General features: G+C 36.1%; 14 protein-coding genes and 2 pseudogenes across 16 annotated transcripts, besides 2 other annotated features; 8 read left to right on the top strand and 8 right to left on the bottom strand.

Moving 5' to 3' along the window:
- Nucleotides 1-183: 183 nt before the first annotated feature.
- Nucleotides 184-1,005, top strand: TVAGG3_0084240 (protein of unknown function, DUF4106 family; the record flags this gene model as incomplete). The annotated part of the gene is made up of 1 exon (XM_051222185.1): nucleotides 184-1,005. The coding sequence occupies one exon, from the start codon at nucleotides 184-186 to the stop codon at nucleotides 1,003-1,005; it is 822 nt and encodes a 273-aa protein (XP_051107171.1).
- An 86-nt stretch (nucleotides 1,006-1,091) lies between these two features.
- Nucleotides 1,092-12,152: a mobile genetic element.
- TVAGG3_0084230 lies at nucleotides 4,416-5,600 on the top strand (annotated as a pseudogene). The gene has a single exon. A coding segment is annotated over exon 1 (1,185 nt).
- TVAGG3_0084220 (protein of unknown function, DUF4108 family) lies at nucleotides 5,636-6,055 on the top strand (the record flags this gene model as incomplete). The annotated part of the gene is made up of 1 exon (XM_051222184.1): nucleotides 5,636-6,055. One exon carries the CDS (start codon nucleotides 5,636-5,638, stop codon nucleotides 6,053-6,055), a length of 420 nt encoding a protein of 139 aa, XP_051107170.1.
- TVAGG3_0084210 (uncharacterized protein) lies at nucleotides 6,072-6,521 on the bottom strand (the record flags this gene model as incomplete). Its single annotated transcript, XM_051222183.1, has 1 exon — nucleotides 6,072-6,521. One exon carries the CDS (start codon nucleotides 6,519-6,521, stop codon nucleotides 6,072-6,074), a length of 450 nt encoding a protein of 149 aa, XP_051107169.1.
- On the top strand, nucleotides 6,984-7,433 carry TVAGG3_0084200 (protein of unknown function, DUF4106 family; the record flags this gene model as incomplete). Its single annotated transcript, XM_051222182.1, has 1 exon — nucleotides 6,984-7,433. One exon carries the CDS (start codon nucleotides 6,984-6,986, stop codon nucleotides 7,431-7,433), a length of 450 nt encoding a protein of 149 aa, XP_051107168.1.
- TVAGG3_0084190 (organellar and viral DNA polymerase type B) lies at nucleotides 7,613-8,152 on the bottom strand (the record flags this gene model as incomplete). The annotated part of the gene is made up of 1 exon (XM_051222181.1): nucleotides 7,613-8,152. The coding sequence occupies one exon, from the start codon at nucleotides 8,150-8,152 to the stop codon at nucleotides 7,613-7,615; it is 540 nt and encodes a 179-aa protein (XP_051107167.1).
- On the top strand, nucleotides 9,325-9,525 carry TVAGG3_0084180 (uncharacterized protein; the record flags this gene model as incomplete). Its single annotated transcript, XM_051222180.1, has 1 exon — nucleotides 9,325-9,525. One exon carries the CDS (start codon nucleotides 9,325-9,327, stop codon nucleotides 9,523-9,525), a length of 201 nt encoding a protein of 66 aa, XP_051107166.1.
- On the bottom strand, nucleotides 9,554-10,177 carry TVAGG3_0084170 (uncharacterized protein; the record flags this gene model as incomplete). The annotated part of the gene is made up of 1 exon (XM_001291800.2): nucleotides 9,554-10,177. The coding sequence occupies one exon, from the start codon at nucleotides 10,175-10,177 to the stop codon at nucleotides 9,554-9,556; it is 624 nt and encodes a 207-aa protein (XP_001291801.2).
- Nucleotides 10,425-10,808, top strand: TVAGG3_0084160 (uncharacterized protein; the record flags this gene model as incomplete). Its single annotated transcript, XM_051222179.1, has 1 exon — nucleotides 10,425-10,808. One exon carries the CDS (start codon nucleotides 10,425-10,427, stop codon nucleotides 10,806-10,808), a length of 384 nt encoding a protein of 127 aa, XP_051107165.1.
- Nucleotides 10,843-11,427, top strand: TVAGG3_0084150 (uncharacterized protein; the record flags this gene model as incomplete). The annotated part of the gene is made up of 1 exon (XM_051222178.1): nucleotides 10,843-11,427. One exon carries the CDS (start codon nucleotides 10,843-10,845, stop codon nucleotides 11,425-11,427), a length of 585 nt encoding a protein of 194 aa, XP_051107164.1.
- Nucleotides 12,153-13,699: 1,547 nt separating the features above from the next.
- Nucleotides 13,700-20,739: a mobile genetic element.
- Nucleotides 14,785-15,369, bottom strand: TVAGG3_0084130 (phage tail repeat-like family; the record flags this gene model as incomplete). Its single annotated transcript, XM_051222177.1, has 1 exon — nucleotides 14,785-15,369. One exon carries the CDS (start codon nucleotides 15,367-15,369, stop codon nucleotides 14,785-14,787), a length of 585 nt encoding a protein of 194 aa, XP_051107163.1.
- On the bottom strand, nucleotides 15,389-15,544 carry TVAGG3_0084120 (uncharacterized protein; the record flags this gene model as incomplete). The annotated part of the gene is made up of 1 exon (XM_051222176.1): nucleotides 15,389-15,544. The coding sequence occupies one exon, from the start codon at nucleotides 15,542-15,544 to the stop codon at nucleotides 15,389-15,391; it is 156 nt and encodes a 51-aa protein (XP_051107162.1).
- Nucleotides 18,262-18,891, top strand: TVAGG3_0084110 (uncharacterized protein; the record flags this gene model as incomplete). Its single annotated transcript, XM_001314826.2, has 1 exon — nucleotides 18,262-18,891. A coding segment is annotated over one exon (630 nt), but the record flags the coding sequence as incomplete, so codon positions are not given.
- On the bottom strand, nucleotides 19,113-19,355 carry TVAGG3_0084100 (serine threonine-protein phosphatase family; the record flags this gene model as incomplete). Its single annotated transcript, XM_001300342.1, has 1 exon — nucleotides 19,113-19,355. One exon carries the CDS (start codon nucleotides 19,353-19,355, stop codon nucleotides 19,113-19,115), a length of 243 nt encoding a protein of 80 aa, XP_001300343.1.
- On the bottom strand, nucleotides 19,374-19,736 carry TVAGG3_0084090 (uncharacterized protein; the record flags this gene model as incomplete). Its single annotated transcript, XM_001300343.1, has 1 exon — nucleotides 19,374-19,736. One exon carries the CDS (start codon nucleotides 19,734-19,736, stop codon nucleotides 19,374-19,376), a length of 363 nt encoding a protein of 120 aa, XP_001300344.1.
- Nucleotides 19,899-20,693, bottom strand: TVAGG3_0084080 (annotated as a pseudogene). The gene has a single exon. A coding segment is annotated over exon 1 (795 nt).
- Nucleotides 20,740-21,786: the final 1,047 nt, after the last annotated feature.

Raw genomic sequence — 21,786 nt, 5'->3', positions numbered from 1 at the left:
TTTCAAGAAAACATATAGAAATGAAACATTGTTTTAAAGTTCATTCAGAACCTAACCAAGATGGAAACAAACCTACTTTTGTTTCTGCAGACGATGGAACTACAATGAGATGGGGTCATAAAGCTAACCCGGATAGGTGGTTCATAAACTTACAACCACAATTCCAAGAAGTTTGTAGACGCAATGGAAGTCAATGGTGAACGAGACATAGCTGGTATTTTAAGCGCGGCTTTAATGCCATTGAAAGATATGAAAGATGCAGATATTTTGGACCAGTATGAAATGAACATGGCTGATGGAAATATAACACCTGACGTTCTAGAACATTTATCTCAAAGAACTACACAGAACCATAGAGATGGTATATTTGGTGAAGAGTTTAGAAAGAAAGTTAGGGAGAGAGAAGGAAGAGAACCTATTGTACATGACCTTGCAAACGAAAGTTTGCAAAATGTCATAAAAACTTACTTTGCAGACGATGAATCGAGAAGGGATGAATATTTAAGAAAACTCAAATGGACAGTACCAAATGAAATGTTAGTATTGAAAAACATGTTCCTTGACAAAATAAAACCAACTACAGAAATAAACGACGCAAGACTGAAAGATTGGGTAAAAGCTTTCCCATTCACAAAAGATATAGTTGGTAACATGGAAAGAAAACCAGAATGGCTACAAAAACATATATTTGGAAACGAGCTTATTCCATATGGACAGGCACTGTTTGAAGCGCTTGAACCGGAAACTCAGGAAAGAGTCATGCAAACAATACGCGAAGACTCAAATACAGACTATGACAAACTCTTTCTAGGATATAGGTTACCTGAGATGGGCGACCAGAGCCAAAAGGCAAAAAGGACATGGGAAATTTGCAACATACTAGATGAACATAATGCAAAGATGCAACAACTTCAAGCAGAGGGCAATGAAGGAAAAAGAAGAGTTAAAAACTCAGTCAGGAAGAAAGTAAAGCTTGGTCCACGTGGGTTCTATTATGACATATAAACCCAACTATTCTATATTTTTACCCATATGAAATGTACGCCGCTCAGAATATAACGCCAACAGTTTTGGATGCTATGAATGGAAATGTTTCCGAATGGTATAACGAATGCGACAATGCCATTAGAAGGTCAGAAATAGTTCCTGGAACTTACGAATATACAACTGCTGTTTCTTATGGAAACGTAGGTGAGTTTGGAGAAGGTTCTTCAACAACAGTAGATATTGCTTGCGACAGGTTTCATATAATTTCTATTGACAACTCTTTCTTATACGTGGAACAAGACATTGAAATAAAACCTTCTGCCAAGTTGTCTGACAAGAAAGGTTGCAATGGAATTTTCTATGTCGGATACCAATATGCTCCAGAAGTTTTCATGGGATATAAGATATATTCTAACTCTGACTTAGTTCAAACAGTAACATGGGCAAACTATGAATGGTTCGCTTTGAGAAACTCAGTACAACCACAAGCTAGAGAACAAACAGACCAGTATGCAACTATTGAGAAAATAAGAAGACTTGACCCTAACGTTCCAGGAGTTTATGTTAACCTTTCTGGTTCAGATGGAAATGCTGTCACTAAAGTAAAACTGAAACTTAGAGTTCCTTTGTCATCTTTCCTCATCTTCAGGTTTTTAAGATACTTGCCAAACTGGCAGGAAAAATTTCTATCGAACTTACTCCAAGCAAAAATAACTTAGTCATTGCACCAACACAAGACCCATTCAGCATTGCTGTAGCTGGAACTGGTGGAGCCAAGTTCTGTGACTTTTGCAAAGACAAAGTTGACTTAGACTTTGGTTTCTCAAACTTCAACACTGAAGTAAACTACTATTTCAATGCTGCTGGAACTGCTTGGGACCCAGTTAAGTTCACATGCGAAAAATTTGAATGCAAGAGAATAGAAAGCAGACTTGCAGTCTATATGTTGGACCCAGATATTTCAAATGCTTTAGCTGCCAAATATATTGCAGTTCCACTTATGTTCCTATACACCAAATATCTGTCAAAGACTTTGCAGGTGAAGTTGGAAACCAAAGTGCTGACCCAGGTGCAAGAACAGATATTGCCTTAACAACTGCAATGAAACATGCAGATACTATGTTTGTACTGTTCAGACGAACTATAAATGGACTATTCTTGTTTCTACAACCCTGGTATTAAATATCATATAAACATAGATGGCAAATATTATCCAAGAGAAGAATATTCTACAGTTGAGGATATGAGGTCATACAACTTGACATTAGATGCTATGAACTTTAACAACAACTTCACAACAACCATTAACCCTGAAATGCAAAGTTCTATTATGCCATATGTGAAAGTATGGACTCATACAGGAGGTCAAAAAACTCAATATACAAATGGAGACCGTTCAAACTTTTGGCTTGGCATTCCATTTGCTGACTCAGAAGACTTTATGGGTGGTATTTCAACTGTTGGTACTGTACAAATACAATATACTGGTGACAGAGACGGTCCAGATGAACTGAGAGCAAAGAAGTTTACAAACCAATAGCACTTTTCACGGAAGATGCTCTTTTGAAATTCGTTTCGATGAAACCTGCTGGGGCTCCTCAGATTGGTATAACGACAGCTTCCATCGAGCAGATTTTTGGCAGCAGGTCAGTAAGTTGTTCTTGAACTGACTTCTCTCCGTCAATATTGACAGTACGCCAGTTTTGACATAAAATTGTATTATAAACTTACCTTTAGAAATATCGGTCAGTTTTGTTGTTATATTTTTGTCTGCTTCAAGAACTTTCACCATCTCGGTTATACCAACTTTCTTTGCTTTATGAAAATATTTTGGTTCAGCAAAGACTGCTATTCTATAACATTTTCCATTGTTTGTGTAAAGAACTATTCTATCAATGAACTTGTATTGTTTGTGTGTGTAAACTTTGTTTTGCTTCAATTCGAAGAGATACTCAAATACGTCCATCTTTTTATTCTAAGTAAAATGTCATTTCCGAAAAATAGAAGCGTAAGTGTTTCAAAAGGTTTAATGGCGGTGGGCAGATGTGAAGTTAAATTCACCAACTCAAACAAACAGTCAAAGTGTTGTTGTCAATGTCAAAGAAAGAGATGTTGAAGGGGAAACCATACGAAGACCAAGATGGTATAACAATAGTTCCTGTAAAAGAACAACCAACATACCCTGAAGTTAGCAGAGACTTAAGTTCTGTTGCAGATATTCGAAATGACTACCAACAACTTAAAGACAAACTTAAAACTCAGGAGAAGATTTGTCAAGCTTTGGGTTATAATGTTTAAACTTGGTTGAGCACAACCCTGTAAAAGTGAACTCATATGTCATCGCATCTCATGAAATTTTGAAAGAACTATTGAAACTTTTGACAGAGGCAGACGATATAAACATCAAAGAAATAGAACCCGACATTGCTTGCTGTGGTGTTTCATATAATGTCATTGACAAGATATACGTTATGAAAGGAGGCGAAACGTTGAACTTAAAATATAGTTTCCCAGACGTCATAAAAATATTTGACGACCACAACATTTCATTAAAATTTATTTGCTAAGTAAATGGCAGAAGACATAGTGGTTTATACTATTACGACTAAAAACCCTGAGTCATATAATTCTATAACAAACAAACTTACAAAGTCCTCAAGGACGGTATTGTAAACTAACCTTAAACACAATGACGACTAAAGCCTGTTTTGCTCTTTTGACACCAGAAGACTTTATTGTTGTGAATGGTAAAATACTTCTTTGAAGATACTTACTCAGATATACCACCAACAGGTTTTGTTGACTTATTTAATACTTTAAGGACGGTGTAACATGTGCTGCAACTAGAGCAGGTTTCATTATGTTTGGATGTCCGACTGAGTTTACTATAAACAATATGAGCTATAATACAAAACTTATATCTGGTTTTACTACCAACAGTTTCCTATAACAGGAAAAGGTGTCATACAAGGAATGTCTGTTCCATTGACTTTAAGTACACCTATTTTATATATTGTTTCAAAACTTAGGTTCAAAGTGCTATTCGAATGTTGACAGAAACTACTATGACCAAAAGATACTCATGCGTATAAACAACACTTTCTCTGCTGGTTTGCCTATTGTTCATTCGAATGCAGAGTTTTCAGCTTTAGTAAACTCAAACACTTTAGCAAACATAAACTTAACCTTAGTTGACGCAAACTTTGTTCCTGTAAAACTTTTATGTCCTATGTATTTGTCAATGACGGCAGAAAGTTTCGAATTGGAAGATGCAACTGGTGAAAGTATTGTACTACAAGAACAACTTCAACAACAAATAGCTCAAGAACAACAAATAGCTCAAGAATAAAAAAAATATTTTTTTTTATTCTTATAAAAATGTACAGAATAGATGTTTCAGATTTTATGACTTCCAAGCATTCAGAAATATGTGTCCATTTCGAGACTATAACAAAGCAGTCGAGAATTTGAAACGTTTAGTCATTATGTTGACTCTGCCCCAGAATGTTATGTCATGAAAGAATGGGATGTTGTCTTTAACAAACCAAGAGCAACAATAGTTTCAGAACAAGAATGTAGACAGAAACTTAAGAAAATAAAAGTCGTACAAGTTGGCATGAAGATGTTAGATGCTTGGGATATCTTATTGTCAAAGTTAGAAGATTTTTCAGTTCGAAGGTATAAAGTTCTATACACCTTCTCCAAACTTCTATTCTATCTTCACTGGATATAAATACGAACAAGTAGAATGGAAAGAAAATATTATAGAAGCTTGGTTAGACCATGTCAAAGAAATTATATGCAATGGAAACGAAAGAGTCTATGAGTATATCTTATGTTGGTTTGCAAACATCTTACAACATCCAAGTGCTAAGAATGAAACTGCTCTCATTATAATTGGAAAACAAGGAACAGGTAAGAACACTTTCTTTACAGATATTTTGTGCAAACTGTTAGAGGGCTATTCGAACCCGAATATGACAAACTTAAAAAACATCTGCGGTAAATTTAACTCCTCAATAGAGAATATGAAACTTATAGTATGTAACGAACTTCAAAGTATAGATACAACAAAAGTTTTGAACTCAGATGCTTTGAAGAGTCTTATAACAGACAAAGTTGGAGTTGTTGAAAGAAAATATAAAGACCAAAGAGTTTGTGAAAATGTTGCAAACTTCATTATGGTTTCAAACAATGCTGTTCCGATGAAGTTAGAAAGTTCTGACAGAAGATATGTAGTTGTCAGAACGTCAGATTCTCATATGCAAGATACAGAATATTTTGACGACTTAGCAGAAACTTTGACATCTGACTTTTACAACCACTTGTTCTCATATTTTATGACATTAGATATTTCTAAGTTCAATCCAAGACAAATTCCATATACCGAAGAGAGACAAACATTGTTAGAAGCAAACAAGAGTGTATATGAACTGTTTATAGATGAGACTAACTTTGAGTGTTTAGATGAAAGGTCATTGTACGATGAATATAAACAATATTGTCAAGAATATGGTTATATGACAGCGTCTAAACGAACATTCTTGGCAAATGTCAAAAGTCTTTTAGATGTTCAGAATGGCGTATATACAAAGAAAAATTTTTCTGAGTAAATTTTAAAAAAATATTTTTTTATCCGATAGAAAAGATGGCAAAATTCATCTCAGTAAATAAGTACATGACAGAAGTCAAAGAAGAACTAGACCCATTCGCTTATTTGAATGTTTACTTCTACCATTTTGAAAAGTCTTCATTCAGCAAAGTTTGGAACATCGAACCAGTTAAGTTTGCTATTGTGACTAAAAATGGTGCGAAATTTGAAGACTTAGACATAGAAGGTTTGTTAGCAGTCAAAGAAAATTTTGACAGAAGGTTCTCAAACCTTAAAGAAGGCAAAGCATACAAACTTGTTATACCTTATGAACCAAAGAAAGCAGACGACTATGAATATTATGAGTCTAAGATAGTTGAAGTTCAAGGTAAGTTGGGTAAAAAGATTTTAGAGTCTAAGCCAGTGTTTGCTCCTAAAGAGGAAGAGAACATTGACATTGACCCAGAAATGTTCTAAAAATAAAATTTTATTTTTACATGTCAAATTTCTTTTTCTCTGGTTCAGGTTCTTTCTTCTTTTCTTCTACTTTCTTTTCTTTCTTTTCTCTCTTCTTCTTCTTCTCTGGTGGAGTTATGTCAAATTTGGCGCAACCATATTTTTGTAAAAGTGCTTTGTCATTTAATAGCTCTTCTATTCTGTTTTCTATTTCATTTTCAAGAACAGCGCATGTGTCTTCTTTGCATTCTAAGAAATTTTGTTGGACTTCATCTCTCCAAGAGGCGTCATCTCTGTCAACAAGTCTGTCATTGACAAACTTAAAGACTTCTCTGCCTAATGTTTTATGGTTCTTGTCATATTCCCAGAAACAGAACTTTAGAACAAATTCACCTTTCTTGTTTACACTATGTAAGATTTTATGGTCGACAGAAGTTTTGCTGTCGAAAAGCTTGTCTCGAATATAGATAGCGAAATCACTAGACATTTTCAAAAAGATAAAAATTTTAATTTTTCTAAAAATATGTTAGAAAAAAAGTTTGCTGACATTGACAAGAAATTTGAGAATGTTTTGAAGAAGAACAAGAGGAAGTTAGAAAATGCTCAGATAAAGCCTATACATGAAAAGTTCTTATTTGCTCAGAATGGTATAACAGGTCTAATCGCACCACCTGGGTCGGGTAAGACTTTCACTTATCTTAAAATGGCTGCACAACAACAAGAACTAGATGAGAAGAACCCATTTTATGAGTTAGTAGTCATTTGTAGTACTTCTGGTCAATTTGACCAAACCGTCAATTCGTTCAAAGATATTATAAAGAAGTCTAAGTTAGTATGTATAAAGGATACTGAGTTGTTAGATTGGATAAAGAAGTACCAAAGAAGAGTTTTGAAGTACAATGCTATAAATGAGTATATAAATTCGAAGTTTAAAGACCCAAATGAGGAAATGCAGAGAATATTAGAGAAGAAACACTTCAGAAACAAACAGAAAGAGATAGAATACATTTCGAAGAAATTGCAATCTTACGATTGGAAGACTTACCCTCATAGGTGTCTTCTTATCTTAGATGATTTCGCCTCTCATCCTTTGTTAAAGAATAGAGAACAAGATATGTGTCGAATTCTTAAGAAGCTCAGACACTTTAACATCTCAGTTGTCATTTGTGTACAGACAGCAAAGAGTTTAAGTAAGGATGTTAAAAGAATACTTACTGACATTATACTTTTCCCTGGATTGTCCGAAGACGATTTCATGGAACTTATGAAAGAGTCCATGGCAGGTAAGTTTGACAGACATGAACTATGGGAGAAGTACAAAGTCATACAAGACCCTCATACTTCTTTCAGAATTCATATCTACGCGAACAAAGTTCAAATTGTAAAAAGTCAAGCTTGAAAAATCTAAGTGTTTTGGCGACCAGGGTTTTTTCACTACTCGCTGTTCTTCACTGTTTTCCGAGGGAAGCAAGCATATGAGGAAATTCATGAAATTTCATACGGAATTCAATAAAAATAATGTTTATGTTAGAATGTTAGATCTAACATGTTTTCTAACATGTTTTCTAACATAACTATTTACAAGCGTTTTACATGGTATATGTTGCGATGGTTCATGACTCTAAACAATTTCGTAGCTTCTATTTCTTCACGAAGGATGTCAAAAGTTTTAACGATACCGAAAGTTTCTTTATACTTCTTCTTGACGTCAGATAGAAGGAAATCGTCAGCAGTTGGATAGTTTTTGTTCAGAAATTCTAACATGTTCATTTTATCTTCTGCTGGTTTTTCTGCTTCTTTCTTTAAATCTGCATAGTCGTTTCGCATACGTTCTATCTCTTTGACGGAGTAGTTATATTTCCTCATTGCTGCTTTACATTTTGAACATTGCGGGTTCATTTTTGCGTTATATTCTGAAACCTTACCTGCTAAAACAACCAAGGCGTCAATGGTTTTCTTCATCTCGAACATAGCGGGTCTTATTTGTTCGTTCCATACCTTACCCCTACTATCTTTATCTCTTATTTCCCAAACACATTTTGCAACTAATGAAACAAAGTTGTCGTAGGTCTTAAATTCTTCGGATTTGTAAAGGTCAGAGATGTTCTTATATACCATGTCGCAATCTTTGTCCATAACCTTATGGTTGCAATGAAAACCAAGGAATTCATAATTTACCTTTCGTATGAACTTCTTTATTTCTACTGAGTCAGTTGCTTTGACTTCTATTTCGTCAAATTCGGGAATGGTTAGTTTTTGTTGTTGGATTTCAGGCAATTTGGGTAAATGGTCAATAATGTCCTGCATTTCATAAAGATACTGTTCATTTGTTTCATCTTTCGCACTACAGTCTAAATTACTTGTTAAAAGTTCTTGCTTTATCTTCTGGATTTTTGTTTCGAAAGTATATGAAGAAGGAATGAAGTTTTTCATCTCTACTAACATAGATGTTGGATTCATAACTAGCGAGTTTGGTGCTGTAGTTGTTTGAATTGTTGTTGTGCCGATTGTTGAAATCATGTCTTTTATACAAAATAAAAAAAATAAATAAAATAAAAAATAAAACTAATTTTATTTTTTATTTCGGGAAAATTCATGAAAATTCAAGAGTTTTAGACCATGTTAGAAAACGTGTTAGAAAACATGTTAGATCTAACATTCTAACATAAATTATATTTTTGGTGTAAATTTCATGAAAATTCAAGAGTTTTAGACCATGTTAGAAAACGTGTTAGAAAACATGTTAGATCTAACATTCTAACATAAACATTATTTTTGCTGAATTCAGCAACAAAATTCAAATTGTAAAAAGTCAAGCTTGAAAAATGTAAGTGTTTAGTCTTAGTAAGATGGTAGCTTCTTAAAGCAAATACCATTGCTGAGTTTTATGTACGTGAAGAGAAGTACAATTGCAATGACAACTAAGGCAACTATTTTTGTCTTTTGCCAGCAAGGGTACTTCTTCTCTTCCAATGGTTCGGCAGAACTATACTCACTCATGAGAAATGCCAAAACGGTTTAATAGAAAAAGTGTTATTTTTTCATGTCCGAAGACTCGAAGGTGCAACACTTCCAAAATACCGACGAACTCAGAAGAGCAGCATGGCAGTATGTTCTTGACAACTTCTTTGAGTTCTCCAGGCACACCTTGGAAAATGCTGAAGAACTCCGACACAGAGAATTTGGAGAAATTGCACTCCAATACTACATTGACAAACAAAGGGTAAACAAAGGGTAAACAAAGGGTAAAATAAGACTAAAAACTTAAGGTTTAAAAAAGTGACATTTTTATGAGCTCCGAGTCACCGAGAAAACTTGGTCAGATGTTAGCAGCTTACTTCCCTGAGGAGGATGGAAGCGTTACATACGTAAGGTTCAAAAACAACGAACCTGGAATTGCGTACCAAATTCGCAATTACATGACCATGGAAGAGTACGAAAGGTTCCTACAAGAGAAACCAGCTCTAAACAACTCAGAAAAGAAAGAATAAAAAGTTTAACTCGTAATTGTTTATTTTTTTACTTGTATGGGCAAGCTGCAAGAATGAAGTCAACTATCTCCGTCTTTGTCTTGACCAGTTGGACTGCTCTTGCGAGTACGTCTGTTTTGCGGTCTCCAGCTGGTGTCTGACCTTCGTAATTGCGCATGTTCTTGAGAGCTCCAACTGTAAATGGCTGTAAGATGAAGAGTCTCTCAGACTGCTTGAGGTAGTCTTCACGGTCACGAACCGAATCTGTGGTACGAGTCGAATCGGTCGATTTGAGGGAAGAGACTGAAAGCCTGTCATCTTCCATCGGGGCTGTGGCATACTCTTTGCGTAAGCGGTTCAGACCTTCTTCGAAGTCTTGGTCTCTCTTCGATTGAGATTGAGATTGAGATTGCTGGGGTGGAGCTTGCTGGAACAACCAAGGGTTGGGGAAGTAAGGCATAGGCTGAGGAGGAGGGTAGTTCGGGAAGCCTTGTGGTGGGTAGTAACCTTGAGGTGGAAATTGGTAGTAACCTTGAGGTGGAAATTGGTAGTAACCTTGAGGTGGAAATTGGTAGTAATTTGGTGGAGGGACTTGCTGAGGAGACTGTTGTGGCGCTGGGGCTGTCGGTTCTTCTGGTTTGGGAATCGGCTCGGTTGGTGGGACGTCGGACATTCGTTTGTGTCCTGTCGGAAGGAAGAACTTTTTCTGTCGGACATTCGTTTGTGTCCTGTCGGAAGGAAGAACTTTTTCTGTCGGACATTCGTTTGTGTCCTGTCGGAAGGAAGAACTTTTTCTGAAGTTCGACGAAAAAGTTCTCAATTTTCGAAAATTTGAATGGTTTACGGACGGACAACTGGAAGAGTTCTTCCTGTCGTCGGGGAAAATTTTTCCCTTTGTCCGGAAAATATTTTCCTGTCGGATGGAAGGACTCGGAATGCCAGAAGGATTTGACGAGGCAATTTACCTAATTGAAATTAACGACTGTGTAAAAGACTACTTGCGCAAGGTCATGAAGCCCAAGGTCAAGTACACCACTATTTCTGGAAGGTCTACACTTCAGCTCGAGACTTCGACTGGAATTCCAATTCAAATACCAGACGGGACAGCCTACGATGGCATAAAGGACGCCAAAAGAGAAGCTCTTGTTAAGTTCTTTGCAAAGCGCCCATGGATAAAAATACCAAACAAGGAGAACCCCCTACCCCATATGAAATTGGCAATTCAGTCTCTCCTTCACTTCTCGGGTCAGCCGTTCTTCATAACCTGTGAAGGCGACATCCAACCAGTTCAGTTCAAACCTTAACGTTTAGAGTAAAAACATTTTTTTCATTTTTTGAATGAAGCAAGTTAAATTCGTCCCACACCAATCTCAATGGACCGATGAAGAGTTTCAAGCTATGGTTGAAGGTGTTGAGAACGACATAGACGGCGAACTTGAAGGAGCTCAAATCACAATTGCAACCAAAATTGCACAAGTCAAAGAAGAGATAGCTCCTCTTAAGGCAACCAAAGCTACTCTTGACCTCATGGATAGTTACCGTTTAGATGTCAAGAGTGGAATAAGACATTTAAAATTAAAACTTCTAAACTACGAAGCTATACTCCAAAAGTTAGCAGAAATGAGAAGACTTTACCAGAGCTACTTACATGTAAGGGACTTACCTTCAAGCAGTCCGACCAAAGATGAATTTTCTGACATTGTCCCAATTTTGTCCGAAAGTCAGCTCAGATGTTTCGAACTGCTCCCAACATATCCAGAATATGAACGTTTGCCTGAACTCTTCCGCAATCTCAAAAAACGTTTTTTGGTTCTCATGTTCGAAACTTTTATCGGAAGAGACAACAAACGTTCAGAAGAAGAACAAGATATTATTTTAAACTTGTTGTATGACATAACTGTCATAACAAGCTTTTTGAAGTAAAACCGTCATTCTCAAACCACTTCATTTTTTCGATGTCCGAACAAGCACCGAAGCCGAACACAATGGCAGATGTCCTTTCAATGTTGCCAGACAAGCGCCCAGTTCAAATTCAAATTTTGAATTTGAAAGCTCATCTGACAAACACCGTTAAGACTCTCCAAAGTAGTCTTATGGAAGAGATGAAGGGACTTAAAGGTGAGTTCCTCATGAACCAAGCTTCCAATGAGAAAGTCCTGAACGATTTGACGGAAACCTTGCGCATTTACGCGAGAGAGAACCGAGACCTTGCCAGACTCATCTACCGTTTCTTCGAAGAGATAGATGCCATCTGGAAGGTACTCGGAAAGGACAGAACCTCCAACACCGTAATTCGTGAGTACCAAATTGAAGAAGGAATTTTCGAGGAAGAAGAGGAAGAAGAGGAAGAAGAAGAAGAAGAGAAACACGAAGAAGAGGAAGTTTGGGCAACCCTTGTTGCCGATGACGCTTACGAAATTTCCCAACCCTACCCATACCAAATCCGCAACAAGGAGACAGGCAAGGTTCTTACCCCAGTCCTCAACAACTTGGGACACTTGAACCTTAACCTTCGGAATCGCGGTTCAATCTCCATGGGCAAGCTTGTCGCAATTCAATGGGTTCCAAATCCAGACAAGAAGACGAGGGTCAGACACATTGACGGTGACAAGCTCAACAACCGTAAGGAGAACCTCGAGTGGTTCTAAGAGTAAAAAAATTTTATTTTAGGGGGAAACCCCAAGTAAATTTAAGTTTTTATTTAGATAAGTAGCTTAAATTACGGATAATTTGGATAAGTAGTTCCTGACCTCTGAATTGAACTCTTTCGTCATCCCAGTTGCGTAGGAGGTCGTCCCAGAGGAGTTGGTAGAATTGCCAATCCAAGGACGATTTGTCCTCCCAGGCATTGAGGATGTACTGCTCGTAGAGTCTCATGACCTCTGCCTTGCACCAGACACCCTCTCCCTTGGAACGTAAGGCTTCTTCGAAGTGCTCGAATGCGATTGGCTGCTTGACCATCTGAAATGACACTTTTTGTCCGTTTGGTCAATGTTTGTGTCTCGTGCCATAGTCGACGAAAATACAGACAAACAGGTTTTATATATGAGTTTGAGACCAAGAATTCCCCACATTTAAATTCAAATTCGAATAAAAATTTTTTTACTTCATGCAATGTTTTATTTCTGTGCCGTCTTCAAGTATACCCCAATACTTACGCTTGGAGAGGACATGAACTTCGGTGAAAATTTTGTCCAATTTGAATTGACCCATCTTTTCACCGACCATACCCATTTCAATGAGTTTGTTATACCCTTCTTCGTTCGTCATGAGCGCGTCAATGTTCTCATAGTATACCTTCACTTTGGATTTGACTCGGAAAGAATTTGTTGTAGTTGTCAAGGACTGCCTTTGCGAACTGAGGGTAAGACCAATGTTCGACAATAGGTTTTACTGTGGTTACTAAGCCACTTTGACCTTGAGTGAATTCGTATTTCAAAACAAAAGGAGAACCTTTCAACAAAGTTGTCGACCTTCTCATAGTGTTTACTCTTCATCTTTGAGGTTTCTTAATGGAATATCCCCATGTCGAATTCATAAGCAATTTGAGTGTCATTGCAAGTTTGGGGTTTGAAGCTTTCCTAATATCATACAGTTGTTGTATGACTTTTCCAACTGTATAGTTCCTTCCCGGGAACTCACCATCTTCGTTTGGAATTCCAGTGGAATATATTGGACAAACCTCATGTACGCAGCGTTAAGGTCGACATAGTATATCTTTTCGTTTGAGTCGAACTTGTCGCACCAATGGTCCAGTTTGTGGAAATTCAAGTGAGTCTCTTATCTTCTGAGAAACTTCTCCTGTTATCTCATAAACATCGTCGAAGCAACCTGTTTCATATAAAACCTTCTGACCTAACTCAGATGCTCTCCAATACAATTTGACGTCAATTGGATGTCTCAATGGAAGTTTGTTTATAGCATCTTGAAGTTCTTGCAACCTCATTGGAAGTTCTTCTGGTTCAGGTTGGTATCCGAACAATCCAACTCCTTTTGGAATTGTGTACTTCTTTTGTACTAGAACTTTGTCTGGAACAACTTTTGGTCTTGCTAACAATGAAAAGTTTGTTTCGTCTTTTGGTACAAAAGTTTCTGTCAGCTTGTCATCTGGAATTGGTTCCAACAAACCTTTCTCGAAAAGAATGTTTACAGCTCTGACAATGTTGCACTTGCCTTTTCCGAACAATGGGTTTGTAAGACTTTCGTTCAACATGAAGTGGTTGTGGACAATTACAATCTTCAACCATGGTAAGTCTTTGTCAACAACATAGTCGTCATGTGAAGAACCTTTAGCTGTAGGTATGTTGACTCGGATATTGACATTTGCCAACGGTGCAATTTTTGCCAATTGACCTCTGAGCATGTACCTTGTCTTCACACATGACTCAAGATACTTCATCTTCTCATCTGTAACAAGACCAGAGTTCCTGAGACATGTAAGAATACAAGGTTCATTGACAATTGTTTCAATTGAATTGTAAATTCCATACCTTGTCAAGTCAATGTCAGACTTATTTCTGAACGGGAAATACCCAGCATGTTGTCTGACTGCTTGAGGGTTAGGTTGGTACCATTCGAACTTCACGCTTGCAATTCCTTCAATTGCATTCAAAATGTCGGAGTCGGAGTCAACCATTTGTTCTCTCTTTGTAGTCTTGAAAGCGTCAAGAAGTTGTGCGGCTGTTGTGACATTGCCATGTGCATAGTAAATATGTGACCATCAAATCTGTTACGGTTAGTCTGAGATTGTATCCTTTCTTATTTCCGTCTTGTATGGCAGCAAGTACACCCATGAAGCCTTCTTTGTTCTTTCCTTCGTCAAAGTTTACTGTAAAGGTTCGACCAGATGTAATTTACTTCTAACTTCACGATACTTTTCATATGCATATCTTGTTCTTTCCATGGGAGCATGTGCGTCTTCACCTTTTCCTTTTTTCCTTCTCAAAGGATGCAATTGTTCGTCATGTTTCCAGTAGAATCTGGCAAAGCCGTCGTGTCCTTCAACTTGAGGTTCACTAACATCGAAAGGCATGTCCATAAGACGTTCTTCTTCTAACCTCTCTAGTCTGTTTGGATAATTTGTGCGTGCTGTTTCCAAGTCCATTTCGTAGCGAAGACCAGACAATTTGTCATAGACTTTTATGGGTCTTCCCTTCCTATATTTAAACTTCTTTGAAACTCTCCAACCATATCTTTCTAACTCTGCTTTTATTCTAGCAGACCTTCTATCCATTCTATACGGGGGCATTTTTTATAAAAATAAAAAAATGTTTTTTTTCTTTACTTAACATAACCTCCTGCTACCAGAAGTCTTTGACGCCAACCCATACCAGCTAATGAAGGTTGACTTGGTTTAGTTCCAATACTAAACTTTGGTTTTGGTTTATCTTCAGTTTTTGGCTCACCTTCTTCTATTGGTTTTTCGTCACTTTTCGGTTCCTCTGACTTTACCTCACTTGCAGGTATGGTTGTGTCGTCAACATCTTCGTAAATATCATATGCCATTTGTTTTTGTTTTCCTTTCAACTTTTTGTGTTTGTTGTAAAGTTTAGAATATTTCGACTCTAAGTCAATGAGATGTTCTATAATGAACTGTTGGTCAGTGAAGAATACCTTCCCATCTGTTGTCTCTTTAACTCCTTCAGACTTCAATATTTTATTTGTGAGAGTCTGTTTCTTTTTTGAGATACTAGCCGTTCCATTTCTATGAAAAGTGACTTTATAGTTAGGGTTTGTATTTCCAGACCTGGCACTTTCTATTATTGAATTTTTTTCTTCATCTGTAAGTTCTTTGACAGGTTTTGACAATGGTTCTGAACTTTTTGTTTGTGGTGTCAAATCTACCGTTTCAACTTCTTCGGTCATTTCATCTCAGTAAAAAATTTTAGTTTGGTTTGTTTTCAACTGGTTGTTTAGGTTTTTTAAGTCGGTCTAAAACTTCCTGAGGTATAGGGAGGACTTGACAAACACGTGGTTGTGTAACTGCTGGAAGTCGACAAATCCATCTTGAACCCATTTGTCTCAATGCTGTATTGTTCATTTCATCTCAGTAAAAAATTTTACATTCCCCAAGTTTGAGGTGGTTGCGGTTGGTTATTGTTTACCCACTGTTGTGCATGGTTATATCCTCTGTTAAAGAATCTTTCACCTTGGTCCATATAGTGTCCTGCTTGGTTATAGTAGTCATTTGCTTTGTTATAGTAGTTTCCTGCTTGTCTTCCTACATTGTCCATCCATCCTTGAACTTTTCCTCTTGTTTCAGGATTTGGAATAAGATTTGCTGCATCTCGTGCTACCTCCCAACCTTTCTGTACAGTTTGTATAATAGGTTGTGCTTTCTCTTTAAGTATACCTAATGTACTCAAAATCTTCCTTCCAATTCCAAACGCACCTCTGGCTATTGTTCCCACTGCGGGCAAAAATCTGGATGCAACTCCTGCTAATGCGCCAAATAAACCCATTTCTTATGGGTAAAAAATGACGAATCCAAACAAGGACCCCTATGTTTCTAAAGCGCAACAAAGAAAGCACTCATGATAAAAATCTTTAGTTCAACACCAAATGCTTGGTTTATGGATATCTTGGAAAACATTCCGAGGTATAGAGAAGATGGACCTCCATACTGGCTAATATTTGTCGGTCAAAACACAAGATACTGTGAAGCCATACCATTACAGTCCAAAAATATTTTAGATGTGAAAAGCTTTGACAATATTCGTTGACAAATACCATCCAACAAAACTGACATCTGACTGTGAAAGTTCTTTCAAATCAGATGATATTAAAAACTATCTGCGTTCAAAAAATGTAAACCAATATTTCATTGTCGACCAAAACCATTCTGCTCTTGGTGTCATTGACAGTTGTATAAAAATCTTAAGAGACTTAAACCAACCACAAGGTGGTGAAGCAAATGAAATGTCATATGACGACAAATATAGACACTTCTCCATGGCAAAGATGAGACAAGTTTTAAATATTTACAATAGCCGTAAACAAAAAGGTTTGGGAAACCACTCCCCCGAAGAAATGAAAAACAACCCTGACTTAGAGAAAGACTATATATTTAATAGTTTAGTCAAAAGAGACAAACAAGAAAGAATGCCAGGCTTCAAACTTAAGAAAGGTGACAAAGTAAAAATAGAAATACCTAAACGCGACCCATATGAAAATACTATTGACTATGACAACAATGGGAACTCGACAGGTACTCACATTCGTGTTCGTAAAAATAGAAGAAAGTATACAAGAGAATATTATGAAGTTTTAGGCAAACATGGCAAAATGTACAGACTGCAAGCAGAAGATAAAACTACTATTGTCAGACCTCGTTTCAAACTTGTCAAGTTCAAGGTGGTATACTTTCAAAGACAGTTCCTAACAAATATAAGACAACTGCTGACGAATATGCTAAAGAAGTTGAAAATGACGACTAAGCAATTCTATACCATGCGTAAACTGTCATGTAAGGTGGCATGTAGTCTTTACTTTGTCCCGTTGTTTGCGTATATCCCGAAACGCGATGTGTATGGTTTCCTCTCCCTGAGTGTCACCCAGAAACAATTTATAGCAAACTGAACGTCGTCTTTAACATCATATCCTTTACCTTTTTCATTGCTGACCAATCCCAAATTATGCTTATGCCAACCTGCTTGAGATGTACTTAAATCTATGTAGTGACTGTGTGCAGGTAAATTTTCACCTGAAATCGTTTTACTTCCACCTGTTTCCTTTGAAGAGTTTGCACAATACAAAAACCTGTCGACTATTTGAGTCCAAGTTCCAAAACCCAGAACTGTTTCTGGTCTGGTAGAGTTCATTGACGTATAAATAGAGCCTATAGGATATACTGTTTGAAGTATTTCTGTCTTTAACGTTTGAAGCTCTGTTTTGTCAGCTTTCTTATCTAACTCATCGTTAACATATGTTTTGTCAGCTTTTTTATCTAACTCATCGTTAACATATGTTTTGTCAGCTTTTTTATCATATAAATCTTGAGCAGTGAATTTAACTTTGTTTTCATCCTCCATGACATAGACATTTCTACATCTAATGTATCTCATCGTTGTTATGTCTTCTTCCGATGTTAAACCTTGTGGAAAGTTAGGAGGTTTCCAATTTAATACATCCCCACCAGTTTCTTCAACCGTTCCTTCAATATTTTCTATACCAACAGTTGCGAAGAAATCGTGTGTATGTCCAACGTCACTTTTCCTGTTTAAGGTTTCTTGTAAGTTTGTAATATTTGCAATGGTATGTGTATGAGTCTTTTTAGAATATTCTTTGTCAGCTCTTGTCACTTCACTTGACATTTTATTGTCAACATATGTTTTATCTGCTTTGTCATCTAACATTGCTGGTAGTTCATCTACGTCATAGATGTTATGTGTATGATGTTTTTGTGGGTATGTTCTATCTGTCCATGCGAGAATATAGTCTCTTGTGCATCTACATACTCTTTGTCAGCTTTGTTGTCAATATCTGCTTTCAAAAGAAGTTCATCTATAGGTTTCTCGTTTAAAGTTCTTTTTGGATTTATACAAAACAGGTATGGTTCTTACTGTCTTGAAACAGAAACTCGTCTGTCAATGGGTTTAATGTCAGTTTTTAAGTTTCCTTCTTTCAATGACTCAGATATCTTAGAATAGTTTGAAAAGTTGTTGTGTTCTTATTTAGAGCTTGTACAATGAGTTGTCGGTTGTGTTGTATTTCTCTCATAGACGCTGTTTCTTTCGACATTTTTATTCTAGATAAAATATGCTTTCAATAGAAAAAGAAAATTCTAGAGTTGCTACAACTAAACCATTAGATGAACTTTTTACGAATGTCGGTCAAAAGTTTGAGACAGAGACCGTAAAGCATGAAGGCTATCGTTTTGACTACCCGTTAAGATGGCTAAGAGACCCATCCGTCACAAAAGCTATTGGCTTTCGTAGAATGAAATTCATTTCAGAAGCCATACATGGTTTCCCATTTACGGTCGCTTTTGAAATTCGATACTATAACAAAGAGAAACGTACGTATGAGAAATTTGAACAGGGAAAACTTTTACAAGTGAATTTGCTTGTAAACTTAGAAACAACTCTTCAAGCTTTTCAAGAAAAAATAAACGATATCTATCTCGAATATGCAAAACAGTACAACATTGACGAAGGAGAGTACCATCTCGATATTGTTTATGACAGGAAAAATGCAACTGTTAAAATCGATAGAATAGAAGACCTTGGAGAAGACGTTTATATTTCTACAAAATATAACAACTTGGCATGGTATAGATTTTTGAGGATGTTAAATCAGCCTGCAGAATATCCAGTACACCCGAACTTTTATGAAGTCGAAAACCCTAATGGAACATATGAAAATGTTTTCGACTCAGATGCTATTATAGTTCATGCTTCATTTTCTGGTGCACAAAACTCTTTTTTATGCTTGGCAAATGACTTTTACGAAAAACCTACAAAGCTATATGAACCACCGAGTGGAAGTATTTCAGACTTTCAAGTATGGTTTACAACAGATGGAAGAAAGAGAATAATTCCATTATACCATGCGTTTTACTTAGAACTTAGTTTCATATACAACTACTATCGAACGGTAAAAATATAATTTTAATACGGTTGAGGTGTTGGATTTGGTTGCCAACTAGACTGTGGTGCAGGTTCAGGCTGTTGTATAACAGGAGCTTGTTCTTCTGGTTCAGGGTCTTTAGGTATAATACCAACGAACTGACCTACTCTTTTGCCAATATTTTTGACTCCGTTCCATACTCCCCTTCCTACGGTTTTTATTCCATTCCATATACCTCTTCCAACATTTCGAAAGAAGTTTCCAATACTACTGAAGAAACCCATTTTACTATATGTAAAAATCTAATGTCCACCTAGTCTCTTACGTTTCCTTCTGAGTTCCATAGCATTCTTTAACTGGAGCTCATACATTCTATTTCTCCTCTGGTAGAAAACATACTCTGGGTCAACTCCTGTGTTCGCGTCATCTGCATAGAGTTGTTTATATCCCACTTCGGGGTTTGTATAAAACTCTTTCCATCTCATATTTGCATACCATGGTGGTAAGCCTAACGCAGCGTCATTTGACATGGCAGTTTGCATTTGTACATCTGTTGGCACTTGACCATAGTTTGCCATTGCAGTTTGTATTCTAACTTCATTTGGAATATTCTCTGGGTTTGGTTGTCCAGGTTGCTGTGCATTCGCTAAGTTCTGTGCGTCCATTTAATATTAGATAAAAATATCTCTTACGAGTACATATGCTGAACATTTGCAGGCATTGGTTCATCTTCATATTCTCTATATCTTTCTGCCACGTCAAATAAGTAAATGACACAATGGAAAAAACCTAAAACAAGTAGTCCTATTTCAAACCACATTTACTTACTAGTAAAATTTCTTTGTTATGACACTTTCTCCGGTTTATAGGACCTCTCTCATATTCTATCTTGTCATATCTAAACTCATAGTCATGTATGTCCTCTAACCATCTCATAACGGTTTCCAAACCACTTTTATCGGATGTAAAGTAAAAGCATGGACAGTTATGTAAAACGTCTAAAGTTTCTAAAGAGTCTCTCAAAGTCCAGTCTACTTGGTATTGAAAATCCCATGTGTTATAGAACGGCGGGTCCACTATAAAGAAAACATTTTCCTTGTCTTTATATTTTTCATACAACTCTGTCCAACGACATCTCACAAACTCTATACCCTCAATATATTTTTCTATGTCCTCTTTGAAAACATTTGTATAGTTAAGATATAAAACTTTTGACATAAGTGTTTCAATGTCATGAACTCTTATAGCACCACTATATAATAGTCTAGCAGATATACTATCCCAGTCTATATATTCTGCTTTTTTCAAAACCTCTCTGACAGTATTTTTCTTATCTAATGGTATACGTTCCATCTTACCTATAGGTATCTTTTCTTTCAACTCACTCAATATTTTATTGTGTCTGGTATATGTTTGAGACGGTTCATATAGTTGTCGAAGTCATTGCATATAATCTTTGAGTCAGGAAATACAGTATGGCACAAATGGGATATATAGAAACTTCCACCGAACAAATCTACAAATGTTAGACCATTCGGTAGTTTCTTAAGTTCTCTCAATAGAATATCTTTACATCTACTCTTATTTCCAAAGAAGGGTAACGGTGGTTTTGTGAAATTCATTTTATATTTAATAAAAATGTTTTTTTCCTGAAAAGTGACAGAAAAGTGACGGGGGGCTAGAGGGCACGAAGTGCCTGGAAGCCCCACTACCTTTTTTTTTTTTTTTTTTTTTATAACAGTAAATATTTTTGAATGCAATAGAATTTTGTAAGTTTAACTTTTAGGCTTATTCATTAATCATTCAATGTATAAAAGTTAATTTTCGATGTCGAGATGTAATACAAAAGTAATTCACGTTAATATTTAGCATCAATTTGAGATCACTGAGAAATGTGAATTATGAAAATTTCCGATTGCTTGTCATTTTAGGAAATTACTCGGTTTTGAATTCAATTCCCGAAATTAATAAAGTAATTATAATATAAACTAAATCAGTGATAAATATATCATGTCAAATATGGATTTATATTAAAAAAATGTTCATCGAAATTATCTATATATTTTTATTGAAAACTATAAATAATTTATAAATTCAAAAACTATAGTTTTTCAAACGATAAAAAAAGTGGCCAAAATCAAGGGGAAAAATGTTAAAACTTATGGCTTAATGATAAATTATAACTTTGCTTGTTTGATTATAAAAAAAATCTATGAGTTTCTTCAATCAATTTTTAAGTATTTGTACTGATGGGAAATTTGAGTCAGACAAGTGCAATAATGTCTTTAATTACATTTTTGCAAAACATTGGATCTGCCATTGATTTCGATAAGTTTCCAATTACAACGAAAATCAAGAAATGGGCCGGAGCTTTGAAAAATTTTATTATGCTAATTGCAAATAATACATTAGATTATTTAAATAATCATGACTTCAGATTTCTCATGTTAGCCATTCTTATTATCTTATCATTAACTACTATCGTTCCAAGTTTCATATCAGGAACTCATTATTTCTACGTTGTATTCAGATTTGGAATTTATTTTACAGCAGCACTTCCTGTGTTCTTTTTGTCATTGTATCAAGTACCAATTTATGCACAAATCTTAATAGTTATTTTTTCATCAATAATTGCCTTTACATTTCGATATTTTGTATGCAAATGTTGGAACAATGCTATCGATGATATCAAATACGCACCTTCGGAGGAAGATT

This window comes from Trichomonas vaginalis, chromosome IV, assembly GCF_026262505.1.
Source record: "Trichomonas vaginalis G3 chromosome IV, whole genome shotgun sequence".
NCBI classification, from domain to species: Eukaryota; Parabasalia; order Trichomonadida; family Trichomonadidae; genus Trichomonas; species Trichomonas vaginalis.
This window is presented reverse-complemented; position numbering and strand designations above follow the sequence as displayed.